The sequence below is a fragment of the Antechinus flavipes genome, chromosome 2, assembly GCF_016432865.1.
Source record: "Antechinus flavipes isolate AdamAnt ecotype Samford, QLD, Australia chromosome 2, AdamAnt_v2, whole genome shotgun sequence".
Classification (NCBI taxonomy): domain Eukaryota; kingdom Metazoa; phylum Chordata; class Mammalia; order Dasyuromorphia; family Dasyuridae; genus Antechinus; species Antechinus flavipes.
In genome coordinates this window covers 373,018,764-373,036,454 of record NC_067399.1, presented here as the reverse complement: position 1 = coordinate 373,036,454, position 17,691 = coordinate 373,018,764, and the positions used below count along the sequence as shown (strand labels likewise).

The 17,691-nt window shown below is 33.9% G+C and overlaps 1 protein-coding gene across 2 annotated transcripts in view; it reads left to right on the top strand.

The window, feature by feature from the left end:
• Nucleotides 1-17,691, top strand: part of TECPR2 (tectonin beta-propeller repeat containing 2) — a 153,663-nt gene that overhangs the window by 75,528 nt on the left and 60,444 nt on the right. For both annotated transcript variants that reach the window (XM_051978328.1, XM_051978329.1), the window contains exons 12-16: nucleotides 484-664; nucleotides 1,439-1,580; nucleotides 3,988-4,228; nucleotides 4,936-5,025; nucleotides 11,686-11,919. In XM_051978328.1, the coding sequence (XP_051834288.1) occupies nucleotides 484-664; nucleotides 1,439-1,580; nucleotides 3,988-4,228; nucleotides 4,936-5,025; nucleotides 11,686-11,919 (888 nt within the window). The remainder of the gene's footprint in view (nucleotides 1-483; nucleotides 665-1,438; nucleotides 1,581-3,987; nucleotides 4,229-4,935; nucleotides 5,026-11,685; nucleotides 11,920-17,691) is intronic.

The window sequence follows — 17,691 nt, the reverse complement described above, 5'->3', positions numbered from 1 at the left end:
ACTAAGTTTAATTTTCAAATTGTTTAGGTCAAATTAAGGTGTTTCTTCTTATAATAGATCTAGTGCAAATCATTTATATTGCCTTGCCAAATCTAAAAAGAGATCATTGAAGTACAGTTAGTAATAGAATAATTTTTCTCCTTCCTAGGGCTTACATTAAGCTGTTCCATTTCATGTACAGAAACCAAAGGGAAATTATTTCTGTTAAATAACAATAATAAAGACCAGAACTAGCATGGTTGCTGTAGATATAAATGAGAAATTTAAAGTTTAGTGAGTCTTTGGGGCTTTATATCTTTGTTTTATTTTATTTATTTATTTGCTGAGGCAATTGGGGTTAAGTGACTTGCCCAAGGTCACATAATAGCTGGGAAGTGTTAAGTGTCTGAGATCAGATTTGAACTCAGGTCCTTCTGACTAAAGGGCTGGTGCTCTATCCATTGGACCACCTACCTGTTCCACATATCTTTGTTTTATTTTAAGGTTTGAGTGTGGATCGTCCTTGTGCTAGAGCTGTGAAGATTGACTGCCCATATCCTCTGTCCCAGATCACATCTAGAAACAATGTGGTATGGGCATTAACTGAACAAAGGGCACTTCTGTATCGAGAGGGAGTGAGCAGCTTCTGTCCCGAAGGGGAACAATGGAAATGTGACATTATAAGGTAATATTATACATTGATTAAGGAAATTCTTAAAAAATTAGACTGCCAAATAGTAGAGTGTTGTGTATTCATATGTAACCTAATGTGTTGAAGCTGTTTTCTAACTTGAGATACCATATAATAAACTTTGATGGAATTAAATTCTTCAGAATGTGATGTCTCTTTATTTCCAAAGATTTCTTTTTCCACTTTAGGAAAACTGAGTGGAATCCACATTAACCTAGTACCAGATTTTCAATTTTCATCTATTTCTGTTAAAATTAGCCCTTATACTTGACACTTAATTGAAACTCAAAAGTATTTTTTATTGTTTGCACCAAATAAAGTTGCTGATATGAGTGTTCACAGTTCTAAGAAAAAAAAATAGATAAATATGTTTCTTGAACATCCCTAAGAGTGCTGAGTTGTTCTTTTTTTCTGAGTTGTTATGATGTGGTATCAAAAAATGAGAACTTAAGGAGCCTTTGCTGCTCTTTTGCACATTGACACGTTTTTCCTTGCTCCCTTTTTGTTTGGTGAAGTCAAATTCTGGTTCCTCCTTGTGTCATAGAGGTGACCTCAGGTTCTCAGAGCCATGTGTTTTACTGCATGATAGTGGAACATAAATCTCCAAACCTCTTACTTCCTTGGAGGTCGATTGTTAGGTCCTTAAGAGTAAGACTATGCCCTGGTCATTTTATTCTGTGGACATTTAATTATTGAATGAAAATTTTGGTAATTTCAATATGTAATCTAGTTATTTGCTTTTTTTCCTTTAATTTTTAATGCCTGCAGTGAAAGGCAAGCTTTGGAACCTGTATGTATAACTCTTGGAGATCAGCAAACCATATGGGCTTTGGACATCCATGGAAATCTCTGGTTCAGAACTGGTGTTGTTTCCAAGAAACCTCAAGGAGATGATGACCATTGGTGGCAAGTAGGCATTCAGCTATCAATAAGGGACACTATTTATCCATAGGTAGTCTCAAGGAGCTCTCAAAATATCTTCTCCTTCCTCTCCTTCTCCCTTCCTCTCTCCCTCTCTTTCCCTCCCTCTCTTTCCCTCCCTCTCCCTCTTTTTCTCCCTCCCCTCCCTTCCCCTTCCCCCTCTCCCTCTGTCTCTGCCCATTAAAAGTATCATCGTTGGAAAGATAGTTTGGAAATCCTACTTTAATTAAATAAAGCAGGCTTTATTTTTCCTCTTTAGAAAGGTGATAGTATGTGTAATATTAAAATAAACCTAGTAGCAGCATTCTGAGCATCTAGTTAATGATGATGACATAAACATCATTATGTATTATGGGGAATAACAGTAGGCATGCATATATATATATATATATATATTATATATATATATATATATATATATATATATATAGTATTAATCCACAGTTAATGTTCATGTGTCTTTACTTAATTAAAAGATTTGTTTGAAATTTATTAAGTGAAGGCAATATCAGGGAAATTTTAACTTTTTTCTAATTTTTCTCATAAATGGATATGTTTTGAGTAAATAACAGGAAGATGCATCTTAAAACCAACTTTTTTTTTTTTTTTAAAGGCAATTGGGGTTAAGTGCCTTGCCCAGGGTCACATAGCTAGGAACTGTTAAGGATGTGAGGCCAGATTTGAATTCAGGTCCTCCTGATTTCAGGGTTGGTGCTCTATCCACTGCACCACCTATGTGCCCCTAAAATCAACTTTTCATATGATTATTTCAGTGATTTGTTGTGTTTTCTTAGCCCTGGAGTCACTTAGAATTTAGCTCTTGAAAGAAATTGTTACTTTCCCTTCTTTGCTTTTCTACTTCAACATAGATACTACATGTTTTGCTAGCTTTCATTGTTGATATAATTTCATTGCCAATTACCAAGGATCTGCTGTAAAAGTTAATAAGAGATGATACTGAAAATGAAGTTTTTGGAATATATCATATTTTAAGGTTCTAAGTTTTTTCAGCATTACTTGTATTTATACAGCCAGCCATACTGCTTATTTTTTAAGTGGTTGTGGGTCCTTTATATGAGCAAAGCCCTTATTGGGTCTCATTTTCCTTATTTGTCAAATAAGGATGGTTGGACAAAGTGACCATTATCATCCCCCCAGAGAATGTGGAAAAGAAGTCATATTTGATCTTTTGCTGAGTCAGAAAAACAGTGATTTTTCTGTTGTCTGTGGGCAAAACATTCTGGGGTATCTAGAATGTTCACTACATATTATCTGCTTATATATTTTACCTAGCACTCATTTTTAACTAAGGTATGCAATGTCAATGACTGTATAATTTATTATCTTATGATACAATCTCAGTATTTAAAAAGAATTTTTACTAAATACTACAGTGATTACCTTCACTGTCATTCTTAATTAGGATACAATTCCTTCCAAACTGACTAATTTGTTGTTTTTCAGATTTATTATTCTGTCTCTCATTTCTATGCCTTTTCACAGTCTTTCCCCTTCATGAATGGAACACACGTCCTTCCTTATCTCAGAAGGAATTAGTAGCTTTTTTCAAGGCTCAGTTCATGTGTTCTTCCTGATCCCCCCAGATTTTAATACTTTCTCCTTAAATGCTGTAAATGAACTTATCTATTTACATGTTTATTTCCCCTTTAGAAAGAATGTTAAGTTGTGGAGGGCAGAGACTGATTTTCTTTTTGTTTTTATACTTCCAACACCTAGAACATATTTATCTATAACAGGTGCTTAATAAATGCTTTTAAGATTGGATTAGACCATTTCATGAATATAAACTGCTTGCATTTTTGTTTTTCCTCCCGGGTTATTTATACCTTCTGAATTCAATTCTCCTTGTGCAACAAGAAAACTGTTTGGTTCTGCACACATATATTGTATCTAGGATATACTGCAACCCATTCAACATGTAAAGGACTCTTGCCATCTGGGGGAAGGGGTGGAGGGAGGGAGGGGAAAAATCGGAACAGAAATGAATGCAAGGGATAATGCTGTAAAAAATTACCCTGGCATGCGTTCTATCAATAAAAAATTATTAAAAAAAAAAAAAAAGAATTATTGAGGTCCTTCCACCAAGAATTTTTGTTTTGTATCTCTAGATATTTATATTCAAAAGTAAACATCTTTATATTATTATAAAAATTGTTTTGACTTGGAAATTCCTTGAAATGGTCTCATGGACTTTCAGGAGTCTCTGGACTATATTTTGAGAAGTGAGGAGGTTTAGGAGATAAGCATTTGACCCAGGAATTTAAGGGAATTTGAAAAGAAATTCAGAGAGATAGATGTGGGCTACAGATTAACCATAGAATTAGCAAATGTACAAATGAGTTCATGGCTGTCATGTTCTGTGGTGTTCTTTATAGGTAAGCATCACAGATTATGTGGTGTTTGACCAGGGCAGTTTGTTCCAGACAATAATTCATGCCACACACACAGTGGCAACAGCTGCACAGGCTCCTGTGGAGAAGATGGCAGATAAACTTCGAATAACATTTTGGCCACAGCAACTTCAGTGTCAACCAAGCTTGCTTGGGGTCAATAATAGTGGCGTTTGGATCTCATCAGGCAAGAATGAATTCCATGTAGCAAAAGGAAGTCTAGTAGGTTAGTGGATTTTTTTTTTTATTCCTGTTGTTTATAAAAATTAGCCTTATTCTAAAAGTAAATGCTGAAAGATAAGCTTTAAATCCTCAGATGAAAAAGATACATATTTTAAAGATGGAGGTTTGAGGACATAGTGATAGAAAGGAGTTTTAAAGTTGTATAATTGCTCTTTATTTTTTTAACCTAACATTACTTTTGTTTGAAACACCAATGTCTTGATGGTAAGTGATAAAGTACCATCAAAAATGTATTATGATGTGTTATGAATAGAACAACTCTTAAGTGACTATTATATAAATTTTCTGTTTACATGGGAGAAAAAACCAACTCTTCCCAACTTCAAACTTTATAAAAGCCTAATAAGGTGGAATATTGTATCTCTCTGGGAAAAAAAAATGACACTGCTTAAATGGAATAATTGTAAAGGCTCTTCAGAGAGTGTTACAATGAAAATGTAGCCAGAACATTTTTTGTAAATGTTTTACTTTGCTTACTTTGTGAGCCCAACCTCTCTTCTCTTTTGCTTTAAAAAAAAAAATAGTAAATATCTTTTGTGTATCCATCTTGTTAGTACTCTCAAGCAAAACAGACATAAAGCTTCAAATGCATTCTTCTGTATTAACCAGATAATCTACAATTAATTGTCAGAGTTTTGATTAATAGTCAGATAAGAAAAGGAATTGATTAGTTTTCTCGATTATTTCCAGGGACATATTGGAATAATGTTGTTCCACGTGGTACTGCTTCAGCAACAAAATGGATATCTGTGTTGGCTTCTGCAGCTCCTACTAAAGAAGGTTGGTCACTTTTTATTTAGTTAAGAAATGTGTAATGCATAATATATAAAAAAGTTCAAGCCAAATTTTATTATTGTTTTCTACTTGACAGTGAATCTTGTCATCTTGCAAGCATTTCATTCACAGATATGATAATGCAGTTTTCAACATATTATTATTAGTCATTGCCATAATCAAAATAGTACTAGCTACATTAACCTTTTAAATTGGGTTATCAAGGGAGCCCGGTGCTTGAGAAAAGATCCTTTTTTCTAAAGTATGTTTATATTTAAAAGCATGGTATTTTTATATCTAAAAGCATAGTCCCTTTATCCCTGATAATAGGGATAGGCAGAGTTTGTCTCAAATAGACATCAGATGATTTTCAAAAATATTCCTCAATGAAAATGAGGAGTAGATTACTTTTGTCCTTCCCAAATCTTTTTTTGTTACTTTCTCTCATAGCAGTCTCTAATACTTATCTTTAAGTATTTAGTGCTTTTATTTTCCCTCTAGATATCCAAATCTCATCCCTTTGTCACCTCCACTCATTCCCCCAGTCCTTTGCATTCTTTTGCCCTTTGAAATTGCTCTGTTGTATCATAATCTTCTGTCCTGCCTCATTTTCTTTCTTATTTCTCTGTCCTTAGCATGACTTTCAGTCTCTCACTCTTCCTTTTCTACTATCCTTTATTTTTGCATTGCTACACTTTCTTCCTTTCACAGTCTTGACTCTGTGATTAGTTCATTTGTATACTATGTTGATCATTTGTTCTATACTTATGCCTTAATACAGGGGTCCTCAAACTTTTTAAATAGGGGTCCAGTTCACTGTCTGTCAGACTGTTGAAGGGCCAGACTATAGTAAAAACAAAAACTTTGCTTTGTGGGCTTTTAAATAAAGAAACTTCATAGCCCTGGGTAAGGGGGATAAATGTCCTCAGCTGCCGCATCTGACCCGCAGGTTGTCGTTTGAGGGCCCTTGCCATAATATATGCTAATCTTGGATTACCACCTCCTCATCTGCTTTCTCTACTTTTATTTGGGGAAGAGAGGGAAGGGGAGGGAAGAGGAGGAGAGGAAATCCACATTAAAAACAACAACCAAAAAACCATATCTGATTTCAGGTGAATCCTCACTGCTATGATGCAATACTTAGATTATTCCCAGTGACTCCAGTTCATAATGCATGTTCATCAAGACGCCAGCTCTACTTCTTTCTTCCTCTTAGAGCAAGAAACTTTATCTCCTAGGTTACTGATAAAAAACGAAGCTCTTTGCTTTGAGTGTCGTCTTCTCTGTTCTACATAAACTTTTAAAAATCCATTCTCAGAAAAAAGTGGTTTTGCCACAGCCAACTTCTGTCATTTACTTTTGCTGTTGTTTTTTCCATTGCCTCCTATATCTTTTCCAAATAATTTTCTTTCTGTCTAGCTATTGACTTTTAATCCCATCTTTGTCCACTATCTTCTCCCTGTTGCTTACCAATATATGCTGGTCTCACCTATTGTTAAAATACTTATACTCCATCCCTTCAGGCTATTGCTCTATTTCTTTCCTTTATAGCCTTCTATCAAAATCTTAAACAGATCTGTTTCCATTTCCTTGCCTTCTGTATGGGGAGGGGGGGGGGGAGAAGAGGGGGGGATGTATGTGTGGGTGGGTGGTATGTTTTTTTTATGATGAACTTAATAACTGATAGGTATTTTTTTAAAAGATGCCTATTAAACTTAACATAGGAGTAACAAAATTGCCTTATTTGTGTTACCTGAATTTTTCTTCATTTTATTTTTTGTAATTAAGCATTTTATTGATATTCTTTCCTTCTTTTTTTCATTCCTTCCTTCCTTTTCTTCCTCCCTTTCTTTTTTTCACTCTCTACACTTTTCTTACTCCAAATTGAAGTTCTCCCTTGAAACAAATAAGTTTATTCAAGTTACCAATTCTTCACACTGACCATATTTGAAAATGTATTTTTTTTTATTATAACTTTTTATTGACAGAACCCATGCCTGGGTAATTTTTTTTACAACATTATCCCTTGGACTCACTTTTGTTCCGAATTTTCCCCTCCTTCCCTTCACCCCCTCCCCCAAATGGCAAGCAGTCTTATACATGTTGACTATGTCACCGTATATCTTAGATACAATATATGTGTGCAGAACTGAACAGTTTTCTTGTTGCCCAGGGAGAATTGGATTCAGAAGGTATAAATAACCTGGAAAGAAAAACAAAAATGCAAACAGTTTACATTCATTATCCAGTGTTCTTTCTTTGGGTGTAGCTGCTTCTGTCTATCCTTGATTAATTGAAACTGAGTTAGATCTCTTTGTCAAAGAAATCTACTTCCGTCAGAATACATGCTCATACAGTATCGTTGTTGAGGTATATAATGATCTCTTGGTTCTGCTCGAAAATGTATTTCTTATTCTATACCACCATCTACTTGTATTGGCATGCTTTATTATTAATCTTTTGAAGCTGTGATTACTTAAAGTTGTGTAATCATTCAAAGTTATTTTCTGCTTCATCATTGTGGTCATAAAAATTGTTCTCCTGATTCCATTCCTCTCCTTCTTTATTAGTCCTTGTAAGTCTTTGCATTATTTCTGTGAATATCATATTTATCATTTTTATTGTATATATTTACTGTTTCTTATGCATAGCTTTTCACTCATAAAATCCAGTTTATTCATCTTTTTCCTAATTGACAGGGACCTACTTTGTTTCCAAGTCTATGATACAATAAAAAGTACTATTAAAAATATTTTTGTACTTATAGGTGCTTTCTCTGTGTCTTTGATTTCTTTGTTATACATGCCCCCACTCACTTCTTAGCCCCTTTTAATCTAGCTTTCAACCCTAATATTGGAATGAAACTGATCTTTATAGGACTACCAGTGATTCTTTTAGTGATTTTGTTAACTTCTCTCCTCTTTTGACTCTAGCCTCTAGCCTTATTTGACTTAATCATTCTGTGATATTTGATACTATCAGTTACCTTCTCTTTATGTAGTTTCTCCTCCATTATCATTCATGGCATTACTCAGAGTTTTCTTCCTACTTATCTGACTACCTTTTACAAAACTTCTCTAAAATATCATCTTTCTCTTTTTTTTTTTTTAAATAACTTTTTATTGACAACCCATGCCAGGGTAATTTTTTACAGCATTATCCCTTGCACTCACTTCTGTTCCAGTTTTTCCCCTTCCTCCCTCTACCCCCTCCCCCAGATGGCAAGCAGTCCTTTACATGTTGAATAGGTTACTGTATATCCTAGATACAATATATGTGTGCAGAACTGAACAGTTGTTGCACAATTCTTGTTGGATTCAGAAGGTATAAATAACCCGGGAAGAAAAACAAAAACGCAAGCAGTTTATATTCATTTCCCAGTGTTCTTTCTTTGGATATAGCTGCTTCTGTCCATCCTTGATCAATTGAAACTGAATTAGCTCTCTTTATCGAAGAGATCCACTTCCATCAGAATACATCCTCAAACAGTATCGTTGTTGAAGTATATAATGATCTCCTGGTTCTGCTCATTTCACTCAGTATCAGTTCATGTAAGTCTCGCCAGTCCTCTCTGTATTCATCCTGCTGGTCATTCCTTACAGAACAATAATATTCCATAACGTTCATATACCACAATTTACTCAACCATTCTCCAATTGATGGGCATCCATTCATTTTCCAGCTTCTAGCCACTACAAACAGGGCTGCCACAAACATTTTGACACATAGAGGTCCCTTTCCCTTCTTTAGTATCTCTTTGGGGTATAAGCCCAGTAGAAACACTGCTGGATCAAAGAGTATGCACTAAAAGATCATCTTTCATTTCCTAGTCATTAAGCATAGGCAGTCTCAATGCCCTATCTTGGTACCTCTTCACTCTATACATATTCCCTCAATGGTTTCATCAGTTTTTATAATTTCATTTTTTATTATTCAATAGTTTATTATTGTTCTCTTTCAAAATCTTGCTGTCATTTTCCAGTGATCCTTTTGTCCATAACAGAATCCTCCCTTGTCGTAAAGATGTACAGCTAAACAAAACAAATGAGCATATTAGCTGTTACTGAATGTGAATGGCTTATTTTGCTTTTTTGCTATGGGGAGAAGCTCTACCTTACCAGCATTCTTCCTACTTCCTGATCGATCATTTCATTGCTTAGAATTCTCAAGTCTTCTGATGTTTTATTAATTATATTACATGTGTTATGTTGTATTATATTATATTATTATATCTTCATATTATTGTGTTCATCATGTGAGTTGTTTTTCTAGTTCTTTTTTTACTTCTATATCAGTTCATACCAGCTTTTCCAAGTTTATGGAACACTAGACTTCTCTGTCCAGTCGTTTTGGGCTCTTACTTACCTAATCTTTTCCTTTCATCAATTTTTCTAATTTTTAACCAATACCAAATAGTTTTAATGATTACTGCTTTATAAAAGTATAGTTTGAAACTTAAAACAGGGATGGCTTTCGTTTGGAATTGGTATCATTAGTGCATAACACAATGCCTTACAAATAGTGCTTAATTGTTAGTATAATTGAACTAAATTGAACTGTATTTGTTTATACTAAAAGGTATAAGAGTTTATAGAAAATAAAATTATTACCCAGTAATTAAGATTAATATATTTCAAGGTTAGTTGATCCTGTGCAAAGATAGAATCTTTATTCCAGTTCCAGTGATTTGGCGCAGTCTTTTTGGAAAGCAATATGACATTTTCCAAAATGAGCTTCAAAACCTGTACCCTTAAATAAAAAATAGTCCTGGCACCACATGCTGTCATAATAAAATCATAAAGAACTTGTGTGTCCAGTAGTTAGAAAATGACAGAATAATGTGGTATGTTAATTTAATGAGATATCATTGTATCACAGATGATAAATATGAATAATACAAAGAACTAAGGAGAGAGTGATATGAAATGGATTGGACCTAAAAGAGTAGAATCAAAAGAAAATAGATTTATAAAAATAAAAACAGCAAAAAAGCCAGAAAAAAACTTAGAAGGAAGAAAACTCTAAACAGGAGACAGAAATAAACAGGATAATTTTGTAACTCATTTAATAAAGGTAAATGTCAGCCTCTTTATCAAGAAGAGCTGGATTCAGTTCCTGCCTTGACACACCTGGCTGGATACTTGAACAAGACAGACATGTATGTGACCTCTCTGGATTCCAAGACTAAGTTGAAGAAGAGATACTAACCTGCATTGGTATAAGAAATTTACTTATCAAAGAGTTGACTATACCATTGAAATGATAGGCCCTATCCCCTCTGTAAGATATTTTTTGGGTAAACTTTTTCTCTACCTAATTGCTGCTGTAATTTATGTTGTTTTTTTCTTGTAATATACACATTTTATCAAACTCTGATAAAGAAAGTTGTTTCATGTATAGTTTTAAAAATATTCATGTTAGTATATTTGAATGTGTTTGATAATTAATTACTAAGTTTATAAAAATAATTTTTAAATGGGGTTATCATTTTAATACTACTTCTTAAACTTTGCCAAACTTTTATCTAAAGTAGAAATTGAATATTTTTTCATCTTCATAGAAAAATTAGCTTATTTGAAGAAAGGCAATCCTATGTTAGTGAATGTCAATATTTAGTACTCTGATTCAGAGCTTTTCCAATGCTTAGGGCTATAAAAAGTTAGCTGAGATTTATAGCCAAAAGGAAATTCCTTCAGTTCTTTTCATTGTGCTTTTTCAATAATTCAATTAACATTAAACACTAAACAATTAAACATTAAACACTATTAGTTTCTTGGGGAGGAAAAAAGTTACTCGGTGAAGTTTAGTCTGGTCGAGAATAAAACATATATACAAATAACTGTAGTTCTTTCATTGACTCATTCATTCAGTAAATATTTATTATGTGACTATGAGATCCAAAACACTTTACTTGAGGGAAGGAAGGAGAGAGAAAGTTCCAGACACTGGGCTAAGCACTTTTTGCAAATCTTATCTCCTTTGATCTTCACTAATAACCTATATGAGATAAATGTTATTATCCCCATTTTACAGTTGAAGAAATTGAGGCAGTTTGTTATTTGTCTACTTCTTTGCAGAAATGGGAGATCTACAGATATAACACACTGCATATATTTTCAGACTTTATTTAGCACAGTGATTGGTTTTGTAAATTTTTTTTATCTTTTTTTTTTTTTTAAACAAAATGATTTGTTATATGGATTAGCTTTCTGGGAAAGGGATAGGGAAAGGAATACTGGGGTAAAAGAAATCAGTTCCTGCCTTCATAGTATCAAGTACCAAGCTGTAGAACACATATACAAATAATTATAATACAAAATACATAAGTTCTTTGAAGAAGTACAAAAAAAAAAACCTCTCCGTGAGATGTAAAGGAAAGAAGGGCCTTTGTCTTTTATTACTTCTGTTACCTTTCATTTTAGCTGTGTTGGCAGTATTGTTTTAAATGAATTCTATTTGAGTTTGTTAGCTAACTAATAGAAGAATAATAAGCAATAGAAATCACCAGCAAATTTGCATTTTAGTCAGTAGCTATACAATGTTTGTAGTTAGTTTGCTTGACATGTGTATAAAAGAAAAATAGTGACTCCTTGTTCTACTTTTAAGCCAGGTGAGTCACTTGTGAATGGTACTTAACAAATGTGAATTTTTTTTTTTCCTCCACAGGAAGCTTTTTGTGGTTGTGCCAGAGTGCCAAGGATCTTTTTTGTGTGAGTGACCAGAATCCACAGTTCCGTCCTTCTACAGTTCAACTTCCTCCTGATACTGAAATGATAGCATACTCTGCCTGCCAGGATGCCATATGGGGCTTAGATAACTTTGGACAAGTGTTTATCAGAACACTGTCCAAAAGCTGCCCAACAGGAATGCATTGGATGAGGCTGGACCTTTCTCAGTTAGGTACGACTATTGGATTATCTTTCTTTAAATTATGATTTAAATCATCTGCTATACTGTAGATATAACATGATACAGATGTAAGAATGCTGAACTTCAAATCAAAAGATCTAGGCACAAATTTTTGACTATGAAACTTATTAGCTAAATGATCCTAGGCAAATTATTTCATGTTATTTGTTTAAAAAAACAAACAAACAACAAAGTAATCATATTTGTACCAACCTGCTTCACAGGGTTTTTTTTTTTTTTTTGTACTTTATAAAACCTTAAAATGTTAAACAAATGCCCTTATTATAATTTTTCTTGTACAAATGACGTTACCAGGTATTTATTAAACACCATGTACCAAGTACTGTATAAAGTGGCAAAAATACAAAGGAAAGCAAAAAAAAAAAAAAAATGGGGGAGACATGTAGATAACTATATACATACAAGATATACTCAGAATAAATGAATGATAGTCTCAGAAGGGAAGGCACAATTAATTGGAGCAACTCGGAAGAGTCTCTTTCAGAAGTTAGAATTGGAGTTGAAGCCTGGGAGCAAAGGTGAAAAAAAGAGCTTTTTAGGCATGAGGTAATGACCAGGGTTAAATCATAGAGATGGGAAATGATTTAATGTTCTAAGTGAGGAGCAACAAAGAGGCCACTATAGTTGGATCATAGGGTGCATTGAGGATAGTAAAGTGTAGGATGGTGAGAAACCTGGAAGGGCTCAGATTATTAAGGAAAGGACCCAATATCATATAAGGATCACATAAGGAGCCACCAGAATTTATTGATTAATGAAGGGTAATAAGAGCTTTAGGACGATAGTTTTGAAAACTGAGTGGATAGACTGTAGTGGAAAGGATGTAAAAGCAGGGAAGACAAAAGAAGCTATTGTAATAGACCAAGTGTGAGAGGTAATGAATGCATGTAAGGGGAGGTTGGCAGTGTGAGTGGAGAGAAGTAGACTATGTGAGAGATGTTGTGAAGGTAAACAACAACACTTAACAGATTGGATATGAGGGTAAGTAGAGGTGAGGAGTTGAGGAGGACACAAGTTATGAACCTTATGAGTGATGCCTTTAGTAGTTGGCAGGGAAAAGACTTAAGGGGAGAGAGAGTTCTGTTTTTGAATTGGAGATGCTTATGGAACAACCAGTTTGGGATGTTCAATAAGTAAGGCTAAGATTGGTTATTTAGATGTGAAAATCTTCTGTATACAGTAAATCTGTGGGGTCCTTTGAATTCACTACATGATATAATATATGACAAAAAAAGAAAAACCACCCAAGACTGTACCTTGGGAGGCACTCATAGTTATAACCATTATAGGGTAAAGGACCTTATTGTCTAGTCCCAATGTAAAGACTGACAAAAATGCACTTTATACTTTTGGGAAATTTCTCCTGAAGGTTTCTGAAATTTCTTAACAGTAAACATTTATTAAGTGCTCTATCTGTGTCTGCTGTCTGAATTTCTCTCTTCTCCTTTGTAGCCTTCCATATTAAAGGCCCTTGATTATTCTCTCCTTATCTAAATACCTACATTTCCTTCAAGCAATCTGTCATCCCTGTTTCCCTCCTTTAGAGTCTAGATTACAAATGACCTTCCTTTTTTTTTTTTAATAGTAAATAATTAATAATTTATTTTTAATCAATTACTTAATTAAATCAGTATTGTTCTTCTGAATAATCAAGATCCTTGGATATATCTCCATTATTCAACTAGCATCTTTAATTACACATTTTTATATTATCCCCAGGAGCTAAGACTATGACTTGTCAATCTTTCATTCAAAATAATTCACCTATGTCTCTTTGCCTTTCCTTTGTGATGTTTGTTTATACAACTTAGCCTTCTTCACTCAAAGTCATAATTGATAAACACACAATATATTCACAGAAACAATATTTACAACTAATATAAATTGTACATTCTTCGAATACCAGGTTCTGGCTCTTCCTGAGGCATAAAATCCTTTTAGGATTTGGGTCTGTTTCTGCTTTTTTAAATCTGTCAGAGCAACAAATTGCTGTCTTCAACAAAAATACTTGCTCTTTCCACTACTCTCTGCCTTACTTGCTTTCCATGAGCTCTTCTCTCAGGTCCTCTCCAATGTGTTCAGTCTTAAGCATAGAGGAAATAAAGGGGGTAAGATACTAAGTTTGTTCTGTCAATGAAGTCCTAGAGTTTTCTGATAGTCTTTTTCATTTTGCTCAGCAAGGTCTCCAGACCTCCATTATCACAGCTTTTTTCTTCTAACAGAAATGATGGCTTTGGTTTCAGCTGGCTAGTACAGAGGACTTCCTGATTGTCCATATTCCTTTGCAGATCAAAGACTTAAAAGAGAAACTCCACTGGAGACATTTCTTAGTATCCCTTGGAATTTTACTTTCAAAATTGCACACAGAGGTGTTTTTTGTTCATCATAGTAGCTCCACAAGTATATTAACATAATCTTTTTTTTTTTCTTCTTTAAATAACTTTTTATTGACAGAACCCATGCCAGGGTAATTTTTTACAGCATTATCCCTTGCACTCACTTCTGTTCCGATTTTTCCCCTCCCTCTCTCCACCCCCTCCCCCAGATGGCAAGCAGTCCTATACATGTTAAATAGGTTACAGTATATCCTAGATACAATATATGTGTGCAGAACCGAACAGTTCTCTTGTTGCACAGGGAGAATTGGATTTAGAAGGTATAAATAACCCGGGAAGAAAAACAAAAATGCAAGCAGTTTATATTCATTTCCCAGTGAATTCTTTCTTTGGGTGTAGCTGCTTCTGTCCATCCTTGATCAATTGAAACTGAATTAGCTCTCTTTATTGAAGAGATCTACTTCCATCAGAATACATCCTCAAACAGTATCATTGTTGAGATATATAGTGATCTCCTGTTCTGCTCATTTCACTCAGCATCAGTTCATGTAAGTCTTGCCAATCCTCTCTGTATTCATCCCACTGGTCATTCCTTACAGAACAATAATATTCCATAACATTCATATACCATAATTTACTCAACCATTCTCCAATTGATGGGCATCCATTCATTTTCCAGCTTCTAGCCACTACAAACAGGGCTGCCACAAACATTTTGGCACATAGAGGTCCCTTTCCCTTCTTTAGTATCTCTTTGGGGTATAAGCCCAGTAGAAACACTGCTGGATCAAAGGGTATGCACAGTTTGATAACTTTTTGAGCATAGTTCCAAATTGCTCTCCAGAATGGCTGAATATGTTCACAATTCCACCAACAATGTATCAGTGTCCCTGACAAACGACCTTCCTAAACTACATTGCCCAGAACTGAACAGAATAATCCATGTATAGGCTATGAGGGTAAATAATGAGTGAATATTTTTAAGCAGAAAAATATGATTAAAATGTGCATTAGGAAGTTAAAGTCCAAATTATTTAGTCTTGTCTTTAAGGTCCTTCAAAATATGTTACCTGTCTTTCCAAACTTGTTTCCTGTTACTCTTCTACATGTGCCTTACATGTCAGTTAAACTGAACTACTTACTGTTTAACATAAGGGCCCAAGATTTTCCTACCTTTTTGTTTATACTATATATCCCCTATCTAGAATGCCTTCCCTTACTTCCTTCTTGACAACCTTGCCTTTCAAAATTCTCCATATCCTTCAAGACCTTCCTCAGTTACCACCTCCTCTGTGAATTCTTCTTTGTTCCTTTTGGCAAGATATCACTGTCTTTGTAAACACAGGTTTACAGGTTTAGTTCTTCAGTCTTAGCCTATATATCCAGGCTGTTGCCAAGCCTTTTTTAGTTCTAACTCTACAACATGTGATCCATCCTCTTTTCTCCACTCAAAAAAAAAAAAAACAAACCATCAACCTTTTGCCTGGACTATTGCAATAGCTTTCTAATTGGTCTTCAATTACTTCAATTTTCTTCAAATTTCTCTTCCTTCTCCAAGTTAATCTCCATGGCTGCTAAAGCACATATTCCTAAAGTACAGATCTGACCCATCTCACTTCCCTAATCAAAAAGTTCAATAATTCTTTACTGCCAATATAACCATTCAGTTGAGAAATCTTATTACTATTTCTACTACATTTCTGTTGTGATCATCTCATTAACTCTATTCAGAAAGCCATCACTGTAGGTCCTCATTACCCCACATATAGACAATTGCAAAAGCCTCCAGTACAGCATCTCCTGAATTCTGATTTATCTGCACTGCTGCTAAAGTAATTTTCCTAATATAAAATCAAGACTCTTAGCACTACCATAATCCAAAAAAAAAAAAACCCAAAAAAATCTTCAGTGGCTTCCTGTTGCCTCTAGGATAAAATATAAACCCCTCTGTTTGACTCTCTCTCTCTCTCTCTTTTTTAATTATTAGCTTGACAAAAATCAACAAACATGACTTTACCATATATAAAGAACAGATAAAGAGAATTGTATATGAAATTGGGTATTTCTTTTTACATGCAGTTTTTTTAAAGTATATAACAAATTTAATATGGTAATTCTAAAAATGCCCTGTTTGTATCTCTCTGAATTTTCTTTGGCTCTCTTATGTGCATTTTAAAATGTTTCATTAATGTTCATTTTTCTTTTCTTTTTTTAAGTACTGATCACTCTTCCCTGCTCTCTCACCTCTTCCCCCAAAATAAAAGTCCTTTCTAGTAATATTAATCATTACTCATCAAGAATCATCAAAACAAACTGACACATCACATATGTCTGAAAACAGATATTTTATTTTGCACCGTTAGTCCATCACCTCCAAATCAAGAGGTGGTAAGCATGATTCAGAATCAGTCTTTTGAGTTGATGCAATGGCATTGTTAAGAATTCTGAAGTCTTTTGGAGCTGATTTCCTTTATTACAATGTTGTTGTTATTATACAAAATGTTTTCTTGTTTCTGTTTACTTTATTCTGCATCAGTTCATATAAAACTTCCTAGGTTTTTCTGGATGTTGCTTTGTTCACTTCTCTTTTCTTTCTTCCTTTCTTTTTTCTTCCCTCACTATTTTAAAACATATTTTTATTCTGAATTTGATAGTCATTAAGAAACACAAATATTTCAATATACAAGGGACAGAAAGGACAATATCACATATGAAATTATGAACATGTCACATAGCTTATTTTTTTAAAATTATAAGTCATTAACAAGCCATCAACAACACTGCCTTTCTTGTCTTTGTCCCTTTCTGAACTTTCTTCTGCTCTCTTCTATGTATTTTAAGATGTTTCACTGATAACTCTTTTCTTCTTTTTTAAATATCAGTATCACTGTGTGTTACATTCCTCTAGAATACTCTCTCTTATCAAGTTGAAATTCTTTCCCTTGTAAGAAATAGCCAAAACAAATTTGTGCTATAATGGTAGTCTAAAAAAAAATTAAAATAGTTCTAACATATTATCAATCTATTAGACATGAAAAGTTTAATAAATTTTTTAAAAGTGAATAATAAAAGGAAAAAACTATTACAAATTAATGAAGTATGAAATATTAGTAACATGGGGTGGAAAATAGAGGAATCACAAGTCCTCATATTTTATAGCACTTCAAAATCTGCAAAGCAATTTTCTATGTTTTTTTTTCAATTGATCTTCACATTGACCCCATGATATAGGAGGAACAGAGATGGTTTGTAACTTTCCCAGGATTACACAACTAGTACATGTGAGAAACTATTCTCCAAAGGAGACATTGTTCTGGTCTCACAAAAATTATGGTTAACTAAGGGAAATATGAGAAATTGTATGCAAATACAAATAGTTAAAATACAAAGTAGAATGAGATAAGTC